This window comes from Hevea brasiliensis, chromosome 8, assembly GCF_030052815.1.
Source record: "Hevea brasiliensis isolate MT/VB/25A 57/8 chromosome 8, ASM3005281v1, whole genome shotgun sequence".
Taxonomy (NCBI): Eukaryota; Viridiplantae; Streptophyta; class Magnoliopsida; order Malpighiales; family Euphorbiaceae; genus Hevea; species Hevea brasiliensis.
Genome location: NC_079500.1, coordinates 95389528 through 95413621, shown reverse-complemented (window position 1 = coordinate 95413621; position 24094 = coordinate 95389528). Strand labels below are relative to the sequence as shown.

The following is a 24094-nucleotide window of genomic DNA, read 5'->3' as shown; positions in this document are numbered from 1 at the left end:
ATAATAATAATTGTTATTTATTTAAAAAAAAAGTGAAAGGAAAAACTTGATATAATTGAATTTTAGTTTCAAATTAGATGCAATCCATTATATTTTTTTCAACGAATTCTTATGAAGTTTTAAATTCAGCAAATTTGAATGATGACAATTTTATATAATAAAAGTTAATCTTTAAGCATAATTGTGAAATGTGAAGCTGCCATTAGTCTTACAAAGTTAGAACTGTGAATACTTTTTATTTATTTATTTTTAATTGAGATCCAAATTTAAAATTTAATATTTTAAAGTTAAAATTTATTGATTTTATAATTTTCTCTCGAACTTGAACTTATTAATATTCTCAACATTTAAACTCGTCATAAACTCGATTATATACTACTAAAATCCGTCCTATTAGGGTTCGGTTAGATCGGATACCCATAAAAATTTAACCCGTTGTCATCTCTACCCTCAATCAAAATTATAGTATATTACCAATTTCATTATAGATCGCCCACTAAAAGAAATAATTAATAAGACTCGAATTCTCAACTTAGTAAGAACGTTGATTAAATTTTATCAACTGAATTAATTTTTATTGGCAAGATGATAATAAGTTGTGTAATGGTGAAGGCGAAAGAGGAAGTGCTTGGGAAAAAAAAAAAGTTGACATATGAATGTGAAGTAACAATGCTAACAATGCATGGAAAGAAAAAGGACATTTTGTCACTAAGGAAATGGTTATGAAGTTTGCCAACCAATGACAAGATTATTAATAATTAAGAAATTTTTGTTTTATACAATAAAATTTTCATGCTTTTTTTTTTTTTTAATATCATCTTTAGAAAAGTCATTTAGGCAATGTAGTTATCCTACCCATTATTATGAATGTCTTGTCTTGTGACCCCAACTTCTCACTAAGGAGCACCCATTGTGCTTGTGACCTAAACAACCACAATGTTCATATATTTCATCTATAATATTTACTTTATACCAACAAATTAAATATAGATATCAATAAGAGATATTCAGAATTTTTTTTTTTTTACTTTTAAATATATTAAAAATAAAAAAGTGAAAAAGACTCAAATTCAATTTTTTTAGTTAACCTTAAGATTTATTATATTTATAATAAGTGTTATTAAATGAAGAGGATTGTCTTTCACTATAACAAGAAACATTAAGCCTTTCATACTTCTGCGTTCATATTCTCACATCTGAAAGCACCCTCATTGCACTAATACCAAACTTAAGATATTTTTATGGATTAAATTAATTAGATATAAATATGCCACTGCATCAGGAGGTTAGTGGCGAGATTAAAACTTGAGATCTCTCAAATTGAATGAATCTACTTTATCTCCTAAATCAATCACTTAGTTGTCGAATGTGCACCAAGTTAGTGTGTTGCAAATATGCACAAAGTTAGTGTACATATTTTTTTCTTGCATTTCTATGGAAATTGCATTGAAGAGTTAAACTTGTTCAAAAGAAATATCTAGGCATAAAATTGAGGCTTTAATTCAACAATTTTCCATGATTTATGGGGCATTAAGCATCTTATCCAAATTAATGGACATTTCTATAGAAATGACCTTGAAGAGGTAAAATTAGTCAAAAGTATTGATGCCTTGGTATCAAATACAAGTTTAGTAGAATATGACCTAACACACCAAAGACCAATGAAATAATGAGAAAGGGTAGGTGGGAAATTGAGAAGAGAAACACAAATAAAATCAATCACATAGGTTTTGAATAGGAAAAAATTGGCAAATGAGATCATCTTACCCAACTCTTGATAAAAAATTTCCACTTTTGGGTGAAAAACACTTTCATAATGTGTGAAAAATAGACACTTCATGTGTCACCCACATATCAAATGAATACTTCCACTCATGAGGTTTCTCCTGAAATCATCATGGTAGGACCCAACATCATTCTTTTGCTACAAGATCATGCAAAGCAACCATGAAAGTCCTATTCATTACCCTTTCCAGCAAGTGATATAACAGTGCACATGGATAAAGATGAAAGGCAGAGACTTGTAGATCAGTTTTTAGACAATAGTGAGACTTCTTATTTATTACTTAGCTTAGGAAGTGTTTGGATTTTGATAAGAAATTCAAACATTCTCCCTAAAATTCAATGTAGGAGGTGAATGAATGAACTGTAGGCAAGAGTTCATGAAATGTGAAATGTGTATAATTGGCTTAAACCAATCATTGATAAAAGGTTAAAACTAACCAATCAGTTAACTAGTCTTTCATTTTTATATATCCTTTTAGTGTGAGACTTGACACTCGGTGGCAAATCATTTGCTACCGAGTTAAAGAGTCCATGAAATGCGAGATGAGCATACTTAAGTTTATATCAACCATTGCTAAAAGGTTAGAATTGATTGATTAATAATTCGATCTTCCACTTTTATATATCTTTTTAATTTCCTTTGTCTTTTTAATGTGAAACTTTGACACATTCAATATTGTAATTATCAATTTTTGATATTTTAATTATAATTTTAAGTACTGACATTTAATCTTGACCATTTAATTTTAAGGGTTGCTCCAACCATAAACTTACTCAATACCCTATATCATATCAATGGTTGGGAGTCTAAAACACCAGAAATTCAGTGATTGGAAGCCCAAACCTCTCAAGCAAACATGTCCTTAGTTACATCACTTGTCCTCAAGCAAGTCCACAGTTGGACTTGATTTCCAAATCAAGCACAAACCCAAAAGCTTGGCATTACTTGAGAGTTTGGAGAACCAAGGGTCTTTGAGCTTTTGATCAGAAAATTTTGTAAACAAAAAGTCAATGTCCATATGTGGAATTTCAAGCCAAGAAATTGGCAACAGATTGAATAATAGAATTTAGTCAATTTAGGCATCATTTTTTATGGAGTCATTGCCATTTTTTCATAGATTATTTGACAAGTAATCTCAGAATCCAATTGACCACTTCAGCATATGTTATCACCGTATGGATTGGTTTTCCAAGTTTCCTTAAGTACTTTTGACAATTTGAAGACTTTTACATGTAGATTCTAGATTGCTGAAATTCCTGGTTTCTAACAACTCTGTTAATAGGGAAAACAACACCTATTACTTTGCTTGTTGGATTCGTTACAATTTGAACCTCATCCTTTAAAGCCTCACTATAGCCTTAAATTTATATTTCAATATTCATGATGACTAAATTTTCTTATTTAAATTTCTCTCAATACAAAATTTGATTTAGGGCATCTATAAGCATTCGCATAATAAATTTTAGAAAAAAAATTATTATTTAATTTTTATATTTTAACGAAATTAATTATTTAATAACTCTTATGTTAAAAAATACATTATTTAATCTCATTATTTTTTAATTTGTGAATTGTCTATTCTCTACTGTTATTTTAAAACAAATTTTCCCCTAACTCAGCTATTCAATTCCTATAATTTGAATATACAACTATTTAATTCTTATAATTTGAAATCAATCAATCATTTAGACTCTGAAATTTGAATAATATAATTCTTCTCTTTTTATTAATTTGATTAATATAAAAGTTATTGTAAAATAACAGCAAAGACTAAATAATTTACAAACTAAAAAATAGAACTAAATAAAATATTTTTCAAGCTTAAAAGATTAAATAGTTAGTTCTATTAAAATGTGAGGAATAAATAGCAATTTTCCCTACAATTCAACACATAATTTATATGATTAGAGAGAAGATTTAGATAAAAGCCTCAAATCTTTTTAAATGCCATATTTAATTTCTTCTTGTTTCTAAAAAATGACTTTTTTTTTTTAAATTGAAACAGCTTTCTTCAAACCCTTTAAAGGTTTCTTGCAGATTAAATGAGAATTTGAGAGAAGAAAATGCAGAGAGAACATTAATTATAAGTTACCATGTGGGGCTAAAAAGTTCAAAAAGAGAACAATTTGTAACAGTTCATAAAGTTCAGGGCGAACATTTTTAACAATCTAAAACATAAGGATCAATTTGTAATGATGCGTATGTAGTTATTGGCACGAGAAAAAAAGTACATCAAACTGAAAATTTACCAGTTCCCTACTTGTCCTCCCATGAGGAGTACGATGGGATCATTTATGACACAAGTTTGGAAGTTGCCAAAGGGATAAATTCATGGCAACATTGCAGGAAAATCCATAAACATTGAGGGAGGAGAGCATGATGGAGTTTCTAAGGACATTTGGATTGATACAGATTTCAGATAGAATTGCTCAAGAATTTGTGAGGTAAAGCAGTACAGTCAGCATTCATAAACAGAAAAGCACAACAAGAATATCATCAAATTGGCGAACAGAAAATAAAAAGGGAGATCCAATGCATGAAATATCACACAATAGTGGGCTCTAAGAAGGCTTGATGTACAAAGCCTTACCTCTATTTTGCAAGGAGGCTATTTTCATGACTCGAATCCGTGACCTCCAGGTTGCAAATTGAGTAACTTTATTCTTGCAACCCCAAATACTCTACCATTGATATATGACACCAAATTAATATCAATCAATTTTCTAGTAAAAGAACAATTGAAACCTGAAAAGTATGAAGTTTTTTTGGAGTGCTTGCATTTATTACATACAAAATACAAAGAGTCAGCTTCAGATGCATGAATATGACACGAGGAATTATTGCTCATAGCATAACCCGAGACCTATCGGAGATTGTCGGGCATAAAAATTTGCGACAGGAGCAGCTTCAACTCCACGCCTATTCAGTAGGCACCTGAAGTACTGCAAGATAGGTAAAGCTGTTAAGGTAATATTTCTGGAAGATATGGCCTCTCTCCTACTCCATGAGCGCTCTGCATAGAACACAGTGCAAAGCAATATCAAGGTTAAGAGCCAAGAAGAATAACCAAAACATTTGATCTCTTAATGTAATTTGAAATTCAAAATACAACTATTCATCATTGATAAATGAAAATAATAATATGCACACAACTGCAAATGAATACTCGGATGGCTATTAATTAAGCACTACTCTCAGAGAGGAAATTTGAACTGGCAGCAATGCAATCTAGAGTTGGAACTTTTTAAGTACATGTTTATTTCAGATGAGTTACATGGTGACAGTTTCAAGGTGTTTTACTTTCAGATTTTTCAAGTGAATTTCTTTAATTGATATCCAATTGATCAGAGAGTTTATTTTAAGAACTTTTTTTTTACACTTTACTTGGTTTTTAGTTTATTTTTAAGAGAATGTCCTATTCTCTTGCACATATTTCTCTCTTATGTCCTAATAAAATTATTCTTTTGCAGAAAAATTTCCAGCAAATTCAAGAAGGGGAAGAAACAATAACAAGATTATCCTATTCATAGGCCTGTGATGAGATCCTTGACGCGGGAATATAACAAATTGGTATCATAGCCGTCCACTATGACTCCCAGTTGCAATCGTGCGGCACAGATGGTGATGCCGGAATAGCAATGCTCACCTAGGGCTAGATTAAACTAGGGCAAAGCCAGTCTGCGTAGGTGCTGGGGCTACAGTGCATGGTGGAATATTACGATCCCATTGCAAGAAAACTTGTGTCTTACATTGAAAGTATGGGATTTCAATGTGGGTTATATATGAGCTTGGGCTCTCCAACCTCAATAGATAGCTTTTGGGGTGTAGTTCTCCTAAGTTCATACCAATGGTATAAGAGCCGTCCACTACGACTCCAGATTACAATCGTGTGGCGCAGGTGATGACGTCGGAATAGCAGTGTTCACTCGGGGCTAGATTAAGTTAGCCCAAAACCAGCCTACGTGGGTGCTAGGGCTGCGGAGCGTGGTGGAATGTTACGATCCCATTGCAAGAAAACTAGTGTCTCACATTGAAAATATGAGATTTCAATATAGGGTATATATGAACCTGGGCTCTCCAACCTCAATAATTAGCTTTTGGGATGTGGTTCTTCTAAGTTCGTATCAGTTCATAGCTTATGTGGTAGGTAGAATGTAAAGGGTTAGGTTCTTGTCTCAAACAAATACAAACATGTATTTTTCAGAGCTAAATTGATTGGAGCAATCCACACATGGAACCAACCATGACTGGCCAACTAGATCATGGGTTGTTCAGCCAATTGAAACAGGTGGCGCTGGCCAGCTGGGTTGAATTAAAAGAGAGTTTGTAGATAGCAAAAACTGGCCCTTGGACTTTCTCATTCATGGTCTAGAAAATCCAACTGGCTAGGCAGGTGCAGGTTTAACAAGCATGTTTCATTGATCAACAAAAGTACAATTGATGAAATGATTGAAAAATTATTTGATTGATTCATATATAAGCAATTCAGTATTGCATACTTAAATTTCAATAGGATTTTTAGACAGGAAAGTCCAGAAGGAAAACCAACTTTTTGAAATGCTAACAAGTTTGCTGATGAAAACATACCAGTTGACACGGGTCCAACCTTTTGAAATTTTTATTTCTTGAGCTCTGTGTACAAAATATTTATATGCATCCTTGGTAGTCAAGTCGCAATCCTGAAGCCTACAATTAGATCAGTGGATGTATAGTAAACATTAAAATCAATAACATTATAATCTCTGCACTTAAAAATTTAGAAAAAGAAACATTCAATCAGAGAAGAAGCACACGTCAACCATTAGATGCATATATGAAAAGTAACTACAGTTAACTTTGCTCAGTACCTGGCCCTTACTTGATTTCAATGTGCAATCCATCATCCATCATCTAAGTTTATCGAAACAATCAACCCTCATCCATAGGCAGCAACAGCAAACATATTTACGCACAAGCAAATTTGGAGCATCAAGTTAGAGAGTAAAACAGGCCACTTTCTTCATCATTTTCATCATCCATATATACAAGTGTTAAACACTAAATCCCGCTACTCTCCAGTTTCTGCAATATATGGATAAGAATCAAAATACACAAACTCAACTGTTCTCACTCTCAGATAGATGAAATTGAAAAATGAAAACTGTAGAAGCACTCATGTCATGAAAGCATGTCAGACATGGCACATCCAGATCAACCGTCCAGACCCAATTCTGTTCTAGGCACTGTTATCAAAGGCGTGCCTCAGGTGCGCCCTAGGCGCAAGGTGCCCCGGGACAAGCAAGGCACACCACCTCACAGAGGCGCACCAAGGCGCACCGAGGCACGCCTAAATGAGTCAAGGCGCTAGATATATAAGTTAGGGCTTTTTTTTAAAGCTTCTCCATACCAGCAGCCAACAAAAAGGAAAAAAAGAAGAGAAGAAGAAGAAGAAGAAGGAAGAGAGAGATCAAACAAATCTGGTATGTACATTTTAATTTTACTGTTTTCTTATTGTTTTCTTCTTCTTCTCCTCCTCCTCTCTCTCTCTCTCTCTCTCTCTCTCCTCTACTCGCTTCCCCTGTGCTGCATTTTTTTCTTCTTGTTTCTTTTTTCTTTTGCTGCCAATGCCATGCTCTCTCTCTCTCCCTTTCCTGTGCTGCGCTTTCTTTTTCTGCTACTTTTTTTTTTGGGAGGGGCTGCCATGCTCTCTCTCTCTCTCTCTCTCTCTCTCTCTCTCTCTTTCCTGCACTATTTCTGCACTACACTTTCTTCTTCTGCATCTTTTTTTTTTTGGGGCTGCCATGCGCTCTCTCTCTCTCTCTCTCTCTCTCTCTCTCCTGCACTGTTTCTGCACTGCACTTTCTTCTTCTGCATCTTTTTTTTTTTTGGGCTACCAATGCCATGCTCTCTCTGTTTCTGCACTGTTCCAGCAGCTGCAATTTTCCATTTTTTCCTTTTCTTTGCCATGTCTCTCCTTACCCTGCAATGTTTTTCTTTTTCTTTCCTTTTTAGTATAAATTTGAGATTTTGACATATTGTTTATTGTGAATATGTGAAAATAATTTGAGACTTGACTACTTGAGATGCTATTATGCTAATTGAATGACTCTTATTAGCTTTTAGTTTTATTATTAGATTAAAAATGTTTTATTACTTTATTTTCTTATTGCTAATTGCTATTAGGTCTTATTATAGATTATTAGAAATATTATAATTGACTTTGTGTTATCATAAATTATTAATTTCTACTATTATAATTAAATTATGGTATTATAAATTGGCATGTATATTATTGTTGGCTTCTTGTTACTTGTTAAATTATTAATTTTCTTATCATTTTATTTTATTTTTGCAAAGATGGAATCGGAAGCATCTACTGCTGCTAATAAAACTGACAATTGCAACAAAGATCCCGTATGGAAATATGTCCATTTGGTGAATCCAAACAATAAAAATTATGTTGTTTGTAACTTTTGCAGCAAAGTTATAAAAGAAGGGATATTCTGAGCTAAGCAGCATTTAGTTGGAGGATTTCGAAATGCTAAAATGTGTAAGAATTGTCCAACACATATGCGTGAAGAGCTACAAGAGTATATGCAGCAAAAGGCTTTAGCAAAGAACTTAGATAAACTGCCTAATTATGAGAATGTTGAAACTCTTGGAGATGATGAAGATGAAAATGATGTTGGGATAATTGTTGGAGGCTCAAAAGGAAGTAGTACAAGGACAAAGGTCCAATAGATTTATATTTTGCCAAAAGTGCTACAAAGGCAGTGCAAGATAGAAAAAATTCAAAGCTGAAGTAAACCACTATTAATGAGGCATGTAAAAAGGAATTGCGAAAAAAAGCATTGCGAAAAAAAGCATGTAAGGATATAGCTCGATGGATGTATGATGCGGAAATTCCTTTTAATGCCGTCAATTATCTAAGTTTTCAAGTTATGGTGGAGTCTATTGAACAATTTGGGATTTGTATGAAAGCACCTAGTTTTCATGAGGTGCGGGTTCCCTTATTGAATGGAGAAGTTGCTAAGGTGAAGAATTCATTAAAGTCCTATGAAGAAGAATGGGCAAAGTATGGTTGCTCTATAATGGCAGATGAATATAGTTATCAAAGGCTCAAGGCGCACTAAGGCGTACTAAGGCGCAAGGCGTCTTGGAGCCTTGGCGCAAGGCGCAAAAATAAAAAATATATATTAAAAATAAAAAAAAAATTATAATTATGCTATCACACCTCAAGTAACATAAAACTATATAATAATAACTAACAAATATGCAAGTAATAATTAGTTTATAATCCAAAAGAGATAAAAATAAACTATTAAAAATTAAAGTTTAATAAACTAGTAAACTACTAAATGTTCAATCCACATCAACAGAAATATCAAAATCCTCATCATCTTCTTCATCATCTTCATTATCCTCCTCATACTCATCTTCCAAATCAACATCTTCATCATCATCATTTTCTTCCTCGTCTTCAAGAAGTGAAGAAGTACGAGTGGATGATGCTTTTCTTTTTTGCTGTGATGTAGATGCAACATTTTTCCCTTTGCTTAATCTAGTGTTGTAGGCATTCTCTTCAGCTCCAGTAGCTGCAGCAACCACATTCCATGTCAAATCATCATCTTCAAAAATAAGTTCATCTCTATCTATCTCTTTCTCCATTTGACCCATCAACCATTCATTACTATCATCAATGTCTTTCAATGAGATGGGGGGACCTATTGTACTTGACAAACACCAAATCATTCAAGCGATTTTGAGCTAGTCTATTTCTTTTTTTACTGTGAATCTGCAAAATATAACAATTTTAATAAGTATAATTTTTGAAAGAACAAATTAAAGGTATAATTCTAAAGGGAGATGTTTTGTCACTTACATGCTCAAAAATGCTCCAATTACGCTCACAACCAGATGCACTACAAGTGAGGCTAAGCACTTTAACAGCAAAATTTCTCAAATTTGGAGTTGTTGCTCCATAAGTTAGCCACTATGTAGCTAATGAAAAAATGATGCATATTAATTATTATTCAAAAATATTGCAATATGAGATTACATGCTTATGGATAAAATTATATTACTTGGAGATACCTTCTTTCGATTCCTAATTGCCATATCCATCCCAGAGATACCTTCCGCATTTTGATAAAAAGGCAATTGTGCCATTATTTTGTCTTGCTCTTCTTTGCTTGGAATCAACCTTGCTACAACTTGGTATAAACCGGTAACAACATCAACATCTTCATTAATTTTCTCATTTGAATAAAAAAATTCAGGATTCAAATAATATCCAACCGCGTGCAAAGGTCGATGGAGTTGGCTTTCCCATCGTTTATCAATAATCTCAAAAATTGTCCTGTATTTTTCTTCATTTTCATCAAATGACTTTGCAATTGCTTCTTTAGCCCTATTCATCGCCTCATATATATATCCCATTGCAGGCATTTTCTCACCATCAACTAATCTAAGCACACGAACTAATGGACCAAATATCTTTAAGATATAAACAATATTAGCCCAAAAAGTAGGCATCATGACAATACTGTATACTTTTTTACCAGACAGTTTTTTTGCCCACTTACTTTTGGTCCATTCCTCTAAGGTAAACATCTTTCTCAAATTCGCCTTGTGCTTATGTATACGTTGAAGGGTGAGAAAAGCAGTTGCAAATCTTATGACAGCTGGCCTAATTAGCTCTCTTTCACCAGTAAAATGCTGCAACATGTTCACCACACTCGAACGAATGTAAATATATCCATTCAATGTCACTGCCCTTTTAATTGTGTTATGAATTTTGAGAATTTTTCCAATATCTTCTAGCATCAAATCTAGGCAATGAGCAGCACAAGGAGTCCAATACAAATGAGGGCACTTTGTTTCTAACAACTTCCCTAAAAACAAAACAAATATGGTAGTAAGTAGCATAAATATTAAATATATTATTTACTTACAATTAAATTAAACTATCTAATAATAGTAAGAGTAAAAACTCTTAATTACCTGCAAGCACACAATTGCTAGCATTATCTGTCACAACTTGAACCACATTAGCCTCTCTAACACGCTCTACAAATCTATTAAGCAGGTCATACATCTTATCACTAGTTTTTTAGTACTCTGAAGCATCAACAGATTCCATGAAAACAGTTCCCTTTGGAGAATTCACCAAGAAATTAATCAAAGTCATTTGTTTCTTATCAGTCCAACCATCTGCCATTATAGAACAACCATACTTTGCCCATTCTTCTTCATAGGACTTTAATGAATTCTTCACCTCAGCAACTTCTTCATTCAATAAGGGAACCCGCACCTCATGAAAACTAGGTGCTTTCATACCAATCCCAAATTGTCCAATAGACTCCAACATAACTTGAAAACTTGGATAATTGACAGCATTAAAAGGAATTGCCGCATCATACATCCATCGAGCTATATCCTTACATGCTTTTTTTCGCAATTCCTTTTTACATGCCTCGTTAATAGTGGTTTGCTTCAGCTTTGAATTTTTTCTATATTGCACCGCCTTTGCAGCACTTTTGGCAAAATATAAATCTATTGGACCCTTTGTCCTTGCCTTCTTTTGAACCTTACTATTTCCTTTTGAGCCTCTAAGAATTGTCCCAACATCATCTTCATCTTCATCTTCATCTTCGTCATCTCCAAGAATTTCAACATCCTCATAATCGGGCAATTTATCTAAGGTCTTTGCTGAAGCCTTTTGCTGCATATACTCTTGCAGCTCTTCACGCACATGTGTTGGACACTTCTTACACATTGTAGCATTTCGAAATCCTCCAACTAAATGCTGTTTAGCTCGAAATATCCCTCCTTTTGTAACTTTGCTACAAAAGTTACAAGCAACATCATTTCTATTGCTTAGATTCACCAAGTGGACATATTTCCATGCGGGATCTTTGTTGCTGTTGTCAATTTTAGCAGCGGTAGATGCTTCCGATTCCATCTTTGCAAAAATAAAATAAAAAGATAAGAAAATTAATAATTTAACAAGTAACAACAAGCCAACAATAATATACATACCAATTTATAGTACCATAATCCAATTATAATAATAGAAATTAATAATTTATGATAACACAAATTCAATTACTATATTTCTAATAATTTCTAAGAAGACCTAATAACAATTAGCAATAAGAAAAAGTAATAAAATATTTTTAATCCAATAATAAAACTAAAAGCTAATAAGAGTAATTGAATTAGCATATTAGCATAATAGCATCTCAAGTGGTCAAGTCTCAACATATTTTCACACATTCACAATAAACAATATGTCAAAATCACAAATTTATACTAAAAAGAAACAGAAAAGAAAAACATTGCAGGGTAAGGACTAAGGAGAGAGCATGAAAAGAAGAAAATGAAAAATTGCAGCTGCTGTAACAGTGCAAAAACCAGAACAGAGAGAGCATGACATTGGCAGCAAAAAAAAAAAAAGATGCAGAAGAAGAAAGTGTAGTGTAAAAACAGTGCAGGAACAGTGCAAGAAAGAGAGAGAGAGAGAGCATGGCAGCCAAAAAAAAAGCAAAAAAAGAAAGTGCAGTGCAGAAACACTGCAGGAGAGAGAGAGAGAGAGAGAGAGAGAGAGAGAGAGAGAGCATTGCATTGACAGCAAAAAAAAAATAATAATAAGGAAACACTGAAACAAAAAGAAAAAAATGCAGCACAGGGGAAGAGTGCAGAGGAGAAGAGGAAGAAGAAGAAGAGAAATAAGAAAATAAAAAAAAAATACATACCAGGTTTGTTTTATCTCTCCCTTCACTCTTCTTCTTCTTCTTCTTCTTCTTCCTTTTTGCTGGCTGCTGGCTGCTGGACAAGCTTAAAAAAAAAACCCTAGCAGCCTAGCTTTATATCCAGCGCCTTGCCTCATTGGGGCGCGCCTCGGTGATGTGGTGCGCCTTGGCTGTCCCGAGGCCCCTGGGGCTGCGCCTTGCGCCTGAGATAACAGTGGTTGGATTGATAAGAAACAAAGGACTTTGATTAATTTCTTGGTGAATTCTCCAAAGGGAACTGTTTTCATGGAATCTGTTGATGCTTCAGAGTACTCAAAAACTAGTGATAAGATGTATGAGCTGCTTAATAGATTTGTAGAGCGTGTTGGAGAGGCTAATGTTGTTCAAGTTGTGACAGATAATGCTAGCAATTGTGTGCTTGCAGGTAATTAAGAGTTTTTATTCTTACTATTAGTAGATAGTTTAATTTCATTTTAAGTAAATAATGTATCTAATATTTATGCTACTTGCTACCATATTTGTTTTGTTTTTAGGGAAATTGTTAAAAACAAAGCGCCCTCATTTGTATTGGACTCCTTATGATGCTCATTGCATAGATTTGATGCTAGAAGATATTGAAAAAATTCCCAACATTCATAACACAATTAAAAGGACAGTGACATTGAATGGATATATTTACATTCGTCCGGATGTGGTGAACATGGTGCAGCGCTTTACTGGTGAAAGAGAGCTAATTAGGCCAGCTGTCACAAGATTTGCAACTGTTTTTCTCACCCTTCAACGTATACATAAGCACAAGGCGAATTTGAGAAAGATGTTTACCTCAGAGGAATGGACCAAAAGTAAGTGAGCAAAAGAACTGTCTGGTAATAAAGCATAAAGTATTGTCATGATGCTTACTTTTTAGACTAAAATTGTTTATATCTTAAAGATATTTGGTCCATTAGTTCGTGTGCTTAGATTAGTTGATGGTGAGAAAATGCTTGCAATGGGATATATTTATGAGGCGATTGATAGGGCTAAAGAAGCAATTGCCAAGTCATTTGATGAAAATGAAGAAAAATACAAGGCAATTTTTGAGATTATTGATAAACGATGGGAAAGCCAACTCCATCGACCTTTGCATACAGCTGGATATTATTTGAATCTTGAATTTTTTTATTCAAATGAGAAAATTAATGAAGATGTTGAGGTTGTTACCGGTTTATACCAAGTTGTAGCAAGGTTGATTCCAAGCAAAGAAGAGTAAAACAAAATAATGGCACAATTACCTTTTTATCAAAATGCTGAAGGCATCTTTGGGATGGATATGGCAATTAGGAATCGAAAGAAAGTATCTCCAGGTAATATAATTTTATCCATAAGCATGTAATCTCATATTGCAATCTTTTTGAATAATAATTAATATGCATTATTTTTTCATTAACTACATGGTGGCTAACTTATGGAGCAGCAACTCCAAATTTGGGAAATTTTACTGTCAAAGTACTTAGCCTCACTTGTAGTGCATCTGGTTGTGAGCGTAATTGGAGTATCTTTGAGCATGTAAGTGACAAAACATCTCACTTTAGAATTATACCTTTAATTTGTTCTTTCAAAAATCATACTTATTAAAATTGTTATATTTTGCAGATTCACAGTAAAAAAAGAAATAGACTAACTCAAAATTTCTTGAATGATTTGGTGTTTGTCAAATACAATCGATCATTAAAGCATAGATATGATGCACGTCACCACATTAACCCCATCTCATTGAAAGACATTGATAATAGTAATGAATGTGTAGAAAGAGATGATTCTCCTTAATATCAATTAATCTGTACATGGGTATATATATACAATTGATTCCTATAATTGTGTTCTACTAATTAGGAAGAAATCCTAAATAATAAATCCTAAATAGGGATACAGAATACAGAATATACAGAATACAGAATATACAGAGAAATAATATAGTAATTGACTTTCCATAACACTCCCCCTCAAGTTGGAGCATAGATGTTAATCATGCCCAACTTGTTACAAATGTAGTCAATCCTAACTCCATTCAGAGCTTTCGTGACAATATCTCCTAACTGCTCTCCAGTTTTGATGTGTCCTGTTGAGATGATCTGTTGTTGAATCTTTTCACGAATAAAGTGACAATCAATCTCAATATGTTTGGTCCACTCATGAAACACCGGATTAGAAGCAATATGGAGAACAGCTTGATTATCACACCGCAAATTCGCAGGCAGAGAGGTCTTAAAACCTCTCTCATCTAGTAATTAAAGTATCCACATTACCTCACACATTGATTGTGCCATGGCTCTGTATTCGGATTCAGCACTAGATCGAGAAACTACACTCTGCTTCTTGCTTCTCCAAGACACCAAATTTCCTCCAACAAAAACGCAATATCCAGTAATTGACCTCCTGTCAACCTTAGATCCAGCTCAGTCCACATCTGAAAAACATTCAATATTCAAATGCTCATGATTACCATATAGCAAACCTCTTCCTGGAGCGCCCTTCAGATAACACAAGATTTGTTCCAAGGCTTCCCAATGAGCAACAGTTGGGGAAAACATAAACTGACTTATCATACTAACGGCATAAGCAATGTCAGGACGAGTGACTGTAAGGTAGTTCAATTTTCCTACCAATCTCCTGTATCTCTCTGGATCTTCAAACAACTCACTATCCCCTGCTAACAGTTGTAAAGTAGGAGTCATTGGTGCACTACAAGGCTTAGCACCTAATTTTCCTGTCTCTGTCAATAGATCGAGGACATATTTTCTTTGAGACAAGAAAATACCCTTCTTACTTCTCATAACTTCGATACCCAAGAAATACTTTAACAATCCCAAGTCTTTGGTCTGAAACTGGGTTTGGAGGAAGGTTTTAAGAGATGAAATACCTGCAGAGTCACTCCCAGTGATGACAATGTCATCCACATAAACTACCAGAAGGATTAGACCAGCCTCAGATTGCCTATAAAATACTGAGTGATCACACTTACTCTTTTGCATATCAAATTCCTGTACTGCTTCACTGAATCTCCCAAACCATGCCCTAGGACTTTGTTTCAAGCCATAAAGAGACTTCCGAAGCCTACAAACTTTACCCAACTCCCCCTGAGCAACAAACCCAGGTGGTTACTCCATATACACCTCCTCCTGAAGATCACCATGAAGGAAAGCATTATTGATATCCAATTGATGCAGGGGCCAATTATATGTAGCTGCTAAAGAGATAAACAAGCGAATAGAAGTAAGTTTAGCTACAAGAGAAAAAGTATCAGAGTAATCAACCCCATATGTCTGAGCATATCCTTTTGCTTCAAGGCGTGCTTTTAACCTAGCCACAGAACCATCAGGATTTACCTTTACTGTAAATACCCATTTGCAACCAATAGTTTTCTTACCAGTGGGCAAAGGCAACAGTTCCCATGTACCATTGGCATCTAAAGCCTCCATTTCCTCTTTCATGGCATCACACCAGCCAGGATGAAACAGTGCCTCACCAACAGTATTAGGGATAGGAACAGAGTCTAAAGAAGTAACAAAACACCGAGAACAAGAAGACAATTAATTATAAGAAATAAAAGAAGAGATAGGGTAAGTACATGAACATTTACCTTTACGAAAAGCAATGAGTAAGTCTAGATCAGAATCATGATCAGTATGAGGTACAGGATCTCCCAACGAAGTAGCTGGTGGAGAATCTGAGTCAGGAATCTCCAATCTCCTGGAATAAACATGAACAGTGGGAGGTCGATTAGGTCTAGAGACAGAAGGAACAAGCTGTGGGAGAGGACTAGACATTGGTTTGTCAGTATATATTAAGAGATCATCCTCCTCCCCCTGACTCTCATACACAGATGATTGAGGAAAAAATGGAGTGGACTCAAAAAATGTGACATCTGCAGAAACAAGATAACGATTAAGAGTAGGACAGAAACAACGATACCCTTTTTGCAGCCGAGAGTACCCAAGGAAGACACATTTGAGAGACTTTGGATCTAATTTAGTAATATGTGGATGAACATCACACACAAAGCAGGTACAACCAAAAATACGGGATTCAACAGGGAACAAAGATTTTGTAGGAAACAAAGCAGTATAAGGAATATCCCCATTAATGACAGAAGACGGCATACGATTGATCAAAAAACATGCCATAGAAACTGCATCCGCCCAAAAGTGTTTAGGAACTTTCATCTGAAAAAGAAGAGCACGAGTTACCTCAAGAAGATGCCGATTTTTTCTTTCGGCCACGCCATTTTGGGATGGGATATCCACACAGGAAGACTGATGAAGAATGTCATTTTGTGTCATATAAGACTGAAATTGTGTTGAAAAGTATTCTTTGGCATTGTCACTTCTTAATATGCGCTCAGAAATATTAAATTGAGTTTTGATTTCATTACAAAAGACACAAAAGATAGAAAACAACTCAGAACGATTCTTCATTAAATATAACCAAGTAACACGAGAGTAATCATCAACAAAAGTAACAAAATAACGAAATTCAATTTTAGAAGTAACAGAACAAGGACCCCAAACATCAGAATGAACTAACTCAAAAGGAGATGAAACTCGTTTATTGACTCTAGACACAGAAGGCAAACGATGATGTTTTGCAAACTGACACGACTCACATTCTAGTACTGATAAAGACTGAAACTGAGGACATAGCTTCTTCATGGTAGACAAAGAAGGATGACCCAATCTACAATGAGCTTCAAGAGGTGTTAAGGTACTGGAGCAAATAAGCGACCGCGGTACATGATTTTCCAGAATGTAGAGACCACCTGACTCACGTCCTCTACCAATAATCTGCTTCGTCGTAAGATCCTGAAACAAACACTGGTCAGGAAAAAAGAAAACAGAACAATTTAAGGTACGAGTAAGTTTACTAACAGAAAGTAGATTAAAAGAGAATTTTGGTAGACACAAAACAGATGACAAAGAAATTGACGAAGTCGGGTTCGCAGTTCCACAACCCATGACACAAGAAGTAAAACCATCAGCTAAAGTAACAGTAGAGGAATTGAGATTAGACTGAAAAGCAGATAGAAGACTAGAATTACCTGTCATGTGATCTGTCGCACCAGAATCAATAACCCATTTGAATGAGGAAGACATAAGACATGTAGTGGATTTATCTGACTCAGCGATTGCAGTGACAGGGGAACTGGTAGGCTTTAGAGATGCCTGATACTGGGAAAACTATGCAAAATCCTCTGCAAATACCAAAATAGTTTTCTCAGAGGAAGATATTGTAGAATCCTCTGCTGCCATATTTGCCATCTGTGATCGCTGATTTTTCCTTTGAAGTTGCGGACAATTATATTTTGTATGGCCAGGCTCATGGCAATAATAACAAATGACTCATCTTAAGTCCTGATTAGAACTAGCCTCTTCATTACGCTGATTACTTCTGTTGCCTGTAATTCCTCCTCTACTTCCTCTTCTATTACCTTGTTGTCCATTTGGATTACGGCTAATAAGAGCACTACTGGCAGGCTGTAAAGATTGGGTACTCTCTGTACGAATGACCCGTGTAAACGTTTCATGCAAAGAGGAAATCTCAGAACTGGAGAGAATCTGAGATTTAGTAGTCTCATACTCTGAAGGAAGGCCTGCAAGAAAACTCATAACAGCTAGTTGCTCCCGTTGGGCTGAACTTTCACATCAGGATTAAAAGGCAACAATACATTAAGTTCCTCATCTACCCGTTTAAAATCCATAAAATAAGCCGTGAGAGACTTATCCTCTTTCTCAGCACGGTAGAATGCCTTACAAACATCATAAATACGGGAGATATTCCTTTTACCAGAATACAAAAAATCTAAGTAATCTATCAATTCCTTAACAAATTCACAGTGATTAATTAAACTAATTACCTCACTGTGAATCGAGTTCCGAAGCTGCAAAAACAACCGAGCATCCTCCCTTAGCCAAGTTTGTCGTGTATCATCCGTAGGTGGATCTTTAGTAAGGTGATCATCCTTATCAATGCTATACAAATAGACCCTAACAGTCTTACTCCACTCCAGGTAATTCGAACCATTAAGTTTGTGTTCCGTGATCTTAGTCATCACCGGAATCACATCAGAAATAACATTCTTATTGTCTGCCATTTGTTGAGACAGAGAAAACTAACCGAAACGCTGGCGATGTTGATCGGAGTGGAAACGGCCGGTCGGCGGCTAAGGTCTCTCCTGAGCTGGGTGGTGAGAACAAATAGTCACCCTAGATAGATGACCTGCTTTGATACCATGTAGAAAGAGATGATTCTCCTTAATATCAATTAATCTGTACATGGGTATATATATACAATTGATTCCTATAATTGTGTTCTACTAATTAGGAAGAAATCCTAAATAATAAATCCTAAATAGGAATACAGAATACAGAATATATAGAGAAATAATATAATGATTGACTTTCCATAACAGAATGGTTGATGGGTCAAATGAAGGAAAAGATGGATAGAGATGAACTTGCTTTTGAAGATGATGATTTGACATAAAATGTGATTGCTGAAGCTACTGGAGCTGAAGAGGATGCCTACAACACTAGATTAAGCAAAGGGAAAAATGTTGCATCTACATCACAGCAAAAAAGAAAAGCATCATCCACTCGTACTTCTTCACTTCTTGAAGACGAGGAAGAAGATGATGATGAAGATGTTGATTTGGAAGATGAGTATGAGGAGGATAATGAAGATGATGAAGAAGATGAAGAGGAATTTGATATTTCTATTGATGTGGATTGAACATTTAGTAGTTTACTAGTTTATTAAACTTTAGCTTTTAGTAGTTTATTAGTGTTTTTAACTTTTAGTAGTTTATTTTTACCTCTTTTCGATTATAAACTTATTATTACTTGCATATTTGTTAGTTATTATTATGTAGTTTTATGTTACTTGAGGTGTGATAGCATAATTATAATTTTTTTTTAATTTTAATGTTTTTTTTTTATTTTTGCCCCTTGGCTCTCTCAGGCGTGTGCCTGCGCCTTGCACCTAGGCTCCAAGAAACCTTGGCACCTTGGTGCGCCTTAAGCCTTTGATAACTATAGTTCTAGGAAAGATGAAATCCAAAAGTTTAGAACATGCATGCCAAGAAAGCATGTGAGACAGGATGCATATACCATCCAAACCAACTTTCCAGAGCCCAGGTAGTAATGCATTCTCTACAGCTCATTGTTGCTTAGTTTGAAAAAAAAAATAGATCTCATCAAAGATAAAAGAAAATTTAACACTAGAGTTATTAATGACTATAAAAGATCCAAGACCGGAGTATATTAGGCATTCTTTACTGCTGATTGTTATTTGTGTACCGCATAAGAAAGGAATCTCATAAAAAATGAAAGAAAAGGCCCTATTCCATTTTTAAGGTTAGATGAAATAATACATGTTCAGAATCATAATAATTTCTTCATGACAAGTGTTAAATGTAACAAAAAAAGATAAGGTGAATTTATAGATCCATTTTCTGCAATTTCCTTCAAACTGGGCATAAGATAGACAAGTCTCACGTGCTTATCTGAACAACAGTTTCCATGGATTTAGTCATCATGTAACAAGCGATCAGTTCAGGTATGTACCATTGATTCACATGTGAAGTAGAGTTCCAGTAATCTGTCAAGGATTGAACTAACTTCTATCACTAAACATCAAAAGGTATCCAACATAATGTCATGTTAGATTATGATCATTAACAAGATTTTCTTTTTGCTTGTCATTGAACCTCTCAACCTAAAAGCTCAATTTTATAGGTGAGGATTCAAGAATAAGTTCTATTATCTCTAAAACGCCCTTGGAGCACGGACAAGCATAGGCCGACCTTAGCATGCGTTGAAATTTAACTAATAATAGGGGGACATTAAGCATTGGAGGATCTAATACCATGTTATGGAACTGCTCAGTGTAGGTGAGGGATAATATCTCCAACATAAGTAACCATAACAAGCCTACATCATTGTATTAAAGAAATAATTAAGTGAAATCAAATGGTGCATCCTTTCAGAAAATGAAGAACCGGAAATGGTGCTATTTAGCAAACCAAATGTAGCATGCATCAAATAACCAAATCAACAATAAATCAATATCTGGATGCGCCATCTAATCATGGAAACAAAACAACCCCATAAAACTCAAAGTCCAAAACCTTTTATCTCAATGGTCGCCTCTGCAATAATTGATTGCCCATTATTTTTATCTACAAATAAAGTACTCCCATCCACCCCAAGCTGAAGCTGAAAATATCCAAATCAACAAACACCAAAAGGGTCAAAATTCACAGTACAAAAAGATAAACCAAAATCCCAATTCAAAGTGAAGAAAAATAAAATAAAATAAAATAAAAGAAACTCAAATCACTGACCTCCTCACTACCAAAGTGAACCACAATTTTCAATTTACTGATGTCATAAGCCGATCCTTTATACCTAACATCTGAAAAATAGAAAAACTCTGGCGATGCTTGAAGATAATCCTCTTGTATCTCTCAAACGCGTCCTTAGTGATAGTGGACTTGCCTCCAAGAGAGAGTGCAGGGTCAATGGATAGGGTGCGATCGCCAGAGGTGAACTCCGATGGCAGCGGCCAGACGTAAGTGAGCGTGTCATCGAGTTAAAAGGCGAAATCCTGCCACAGGACTGTTAAGATTGAGAGAAATTGTGGAGGAAAATAAGAGATGGTGCGAGTACTGAGTAATGGGTGAATATAAAAGTGATTCTGTTTCTCCAGTTGGGTAGATGCAACAGGTGTCCTTGTTTGAAGTCAAATTTAGCTATTTTTAATTTTTGAAATTAACTTAAAACTAAGAAAATAAAAAAATTGAATTTTTTATTTTTAGTTAAGAAATTTATTTTTAAAATTAAGAAATTAAATTTTTTAATTTTTTATTTAAATTAAAAAATAAAAAATTTAACTAATAAATTTTAATTTAGGAAATAAATTAACTTTAAATTGAAATGTTAAACTAAATTAAATAAAAAATTAAAAATAATTCAATTAAATCTCCCTAATAAATATAAAGTTAAATTAAATAATTTTTTTAATAAAAAAATTAAAATTTTTATATATTTAAATATTATTTTTTTTATTAAGGGATAATTTAGTAAAATTTTAATCTAAACCGCATGAATATATATAAATATGTAAATAATTTTATTTTATTTTATTTTATTTTATTATTATTTATTTTTACCAATAATATACTTTGAATTAAAATTTATTTTTAATTAGTGTATGATAATGCAAATGTAAAGTATTCAATATGAGTTAAATTATAAAATTTTAAAAATATTAAAAAAGTAAAAATTGTGAAAATTAAACCAACTCATTTAATACGAAAATTAAACATATATAATTTTATAATTTAATTTATTAATTTTAATTTAAATACTATTAAAACTGATTTTGTTGATTTAGTTTGGCCAATACTCATCTACAGTCCTTGTGGATGTTATGGTATCCACCGTTAAATGATGCGTTTTGTGCCAATATTTAATTTTGCACTAAAGTGACTGATCTGAATGATTGAACATTTCGTCTTGGTCTCTTATCAATTATCTTTTTCTTTTACGTCAAACATAATTTGCCCAATCAAAATTTTATCCATAATTCAGCTCAGGTGCGAGTCACTTGTATTGTTATTATTATTATTATTTTTTTTTTTCGCCGAATATCACGTTCAATCTCATTAAACACAAACCCTATGCATAGAAAGCAAAACACCCTAATTGAGGCTCATTATAGAACCAACCCCGGCCCAAAAAAAGCTCAAAGCCCAACATAAGAAACCCTAGCTGAGATGGTTGCAATGCTTAGTACGTAGGGGTGAGTATTCGATTCAAATCGAATCGAACTGAATCGAATTGAATTATATATTTTAAAAATTAAACTAAATTAAAATGAATAAAAAATAAAATTGAACCGAATCGCTCTATTTCGATTCGATTCGGTTCAAATCGATCGATTTTATTTTTTATTAATTTTTAATTTAGACTTGATTTTTAAGTTATTTGATCTAATTTTGATTTTGATTTGAACCCAATAACTATTAATTAATGAAATTAAACAATTTATATATATATATATATATATATATATATATATATATATTCCCCATAAAAATAAATCAATTCAAAAATCGATTCGATTCGATTTAGTTCGATTTGAATATATAAAATTATTACTCTGTTCAGTTCGTTTTCATCAATTTTTTTCTCTTCAAAATCAAACTAAACCAAAATAATTGAAATTTTTATAATATAAAACTAAACCAAACTGATTAAATTTTAAAATTAAATCGATTAAATCGAATTAATTCAATTCAGTTCGATTTTTCAGTTTAAACCGGTGCTCACCCCTACTTTGGAACCCCTGAAACACGAAGGAGTGGCATTGCATCATCATCCGAGAAAAACTGTCTGTAACAGGAGAAGGGAAGCATCAATGAGAATACACTGGATACATATTGGAAGCTGATTCCGTATACTGACTCTTTGAATCCAACATATATCTTTTAATCTTTATGCGAGAGTCAACGAAATGTAACACCTCAGGCCCATAATAATGTCACAATGCCTATCAAAGGCTTATAAGAATCCTAATTCTATATCCAATTATCCAACTTCAGCAAAGGTCCTTAAATTTCTTTAAAATCCAAAAGTCTTTTTCCAATGCTTTAAAATTTATAAAAAAAAATGTATTCCTAAATGTCCTTTATGATGTCTTTTTATTAATTAAATCTATTTTATTTTATCTCACCAAGTTATGAATATTTTATTTAGTAATTAATTAACTTTAATAATAAATAAAAGCAATGAGTTAGAGTTTGGACTCACCGACGTTGATTCTGGCACTTGGAACCAGCTTCTAAAAATGTTGAGAACAATCATCTTCTTGGACGGTTCGTCAGGTGTTCGAATCTGATTGAAAACTTAGTCTCGAATGTCGATGAGCACTAATTACAAGTCTAGAGACGATTCATCAAAACTCCACTTATATCGTCTAATATCGATTGATTTAGTTTAGGCCTTCCATTGACCATCTTCTCTATCCAATCTCTGATCGAAGTGTGATTAGTGCCAAATCAAAGCTTGCATCGAGACGATGAAGATTAACTGGCCCGATTGTCTATTTCAATCACCAACTACCCGAAATCGGCCTTGGAAGCTTCAAAAGTCCGAAACTCCTCGCTTTTCTGTCTTTCTCCTCCAGCCATGAAATTGAATTTCGTCACTTGCATAAGAAAGTTGGGATCATAAGGAGTCGATTGAAACAAGTATCGTTGGATTTGGCTACCACATAACGCCGGAAATAGTGTCAAGAAGTTGTGGTCTACTCGTGCGATTCTCCTCTCTCTCCTTATTCTCCGCTGCTATTAAAGCTTCTGGCAATCGTTCAGAGGAACGCCGGACGTGCTAAAGTGACCGGAGGATCTTGCTGGCGTTGCTTGACCACCGAAGATGAAGAAGAAAGGGGAGGGTGGGGTTTCACGGGAGCAAAACGACCGTTACAGGCGTTGGGTATTCGAATTTTCAATTCTCTTTTTTTTTTATAACTATTAATA

At 34.0% G+C, this 24094-nt stretch overlaps 5 protein-coding genes and 1 long non-coding RNA gene across 9 annotated transcripts; 2 read left to right on the top strand and 4 right to left on the bottom strand.

The window, feature by feature from the left end:
• Positions 1-4302: 4302 nt before the first annotated feature.
• On the bottom strand, positions 4303-7097 carry LOC131168821 (beta-hexosaminidase 1-like). 4 transcript variants are annotated; one of them, XR_009150697.1, is made up of 3 exons: positions 6634-7097; positions 6374-6472; positions 4303-4799 (listed from the first exon to the last, which is right to left on the bottom strand). XR_009150697.1 is itself a non-coding variant. In XM_058151699.1 (3 exons), exons 1-3 carry the CDS (start codon positions 6674-6676, stop codon positions 4624-4626), a joined length of 288 nt encoding a protein of 95 aa, XP_058007682.1. In that variant the 5' UTR covers positions 6677-7097; the 3' UTR covers positions 4303-4623. The 4 variants fall into 4 exon arrangements, 1 of the variants encoding a protein (XP_058007682.1); XR_009150698.1 differs by having other exon boundaries at positions 6393-6472; XR_009150699.1 differs by having other exon boundaries at positions 6645-7097.
• Positions 7098-9127: 2030 nt separating this feature from the next.
• LOC131182164 (uncharacterized) lies at positions 9128-10862 on the bottom strand. The gene is made up of 5 exons (XM_058150828.1): positions 10769-10862; positions 9860-10659; positions 9648-9758; positions 9554-9560; positions 9128-9489 (listed from the first exon to the last, which is right to left on the bottom strand). Exons 1-5 carry the CDS (start codon positions 10860-10862, stop codon positions 9128-9130), a joined length of 1374 nt encoding a protein of 457 aa, XP_058006811.1.
• On the bottom strand, positions 10543-11729 carry LOC131182163 (uncharacterized). Its single transcript, XM_058150827.1, has 2 exons — positions 10769-11729; positions 10543-10659 (listed from the first exon to the last, which is right to left on the bottom strand). Exon 1 carries the CDS (start codon positions 11727-11729, stop codon positions 10878-10880), a length of 852 nt encoding a protein of 283 aa, XP_058006810.1. The 3' UTR covers positions 10543-10659; positions 10769-10877.
• A 1075-nt stretch (positions 11730-12804) lies between these two features.
• On the top strand, positions 12805-13768 carry LOC110648320 (uncharacterized). The gene is made up of 3 exons (XM_058150825.1): positions 12805-12943; positions 13053-13361; positions 13467-13768. The coding sequence occupies exons 1-3, from the start codon at positions 12805-12807 to the stop codon at positions 13766-13768; spliced, it is 750 nt and encodes a 249-aa protein (XP_058006808.1).
• Positions 13769-13777: 9 nt separating this feature from the next.
• On the top strand, positions 13778-19284 carry LOC131182162 (mitochondrial distribution and morphology protein 12-like). Its single transcript, XM_058150824.1, has 4 exons — positions 13778-13862; positions 13973-14064; positions 14152-14290; positions 19055-19284. The coding sequence occupies exons 1-4, from the start codon at positions 13778-13780 to the stop codon at positions 19282-19284; spliced, it is 546 nt and encodes a 181-aa protein (XP_058006807.1).
• Positions 19285-19538: 254 nt separating this feature from the next.
• On the bottom strand, positions 19539-24094 carry LOC110662734 (uncharacterized). Its single transcript, XR_009150696.1, has 3 exons — positions 23367-24094; positions 20897-21159; positions 19539-20768 (listed from the first exon to the last, which is right to left on the bottom strand). It is a non-coding gene; the product is annotated as an uncharacterized LOC110662734 (long non-coding RNA).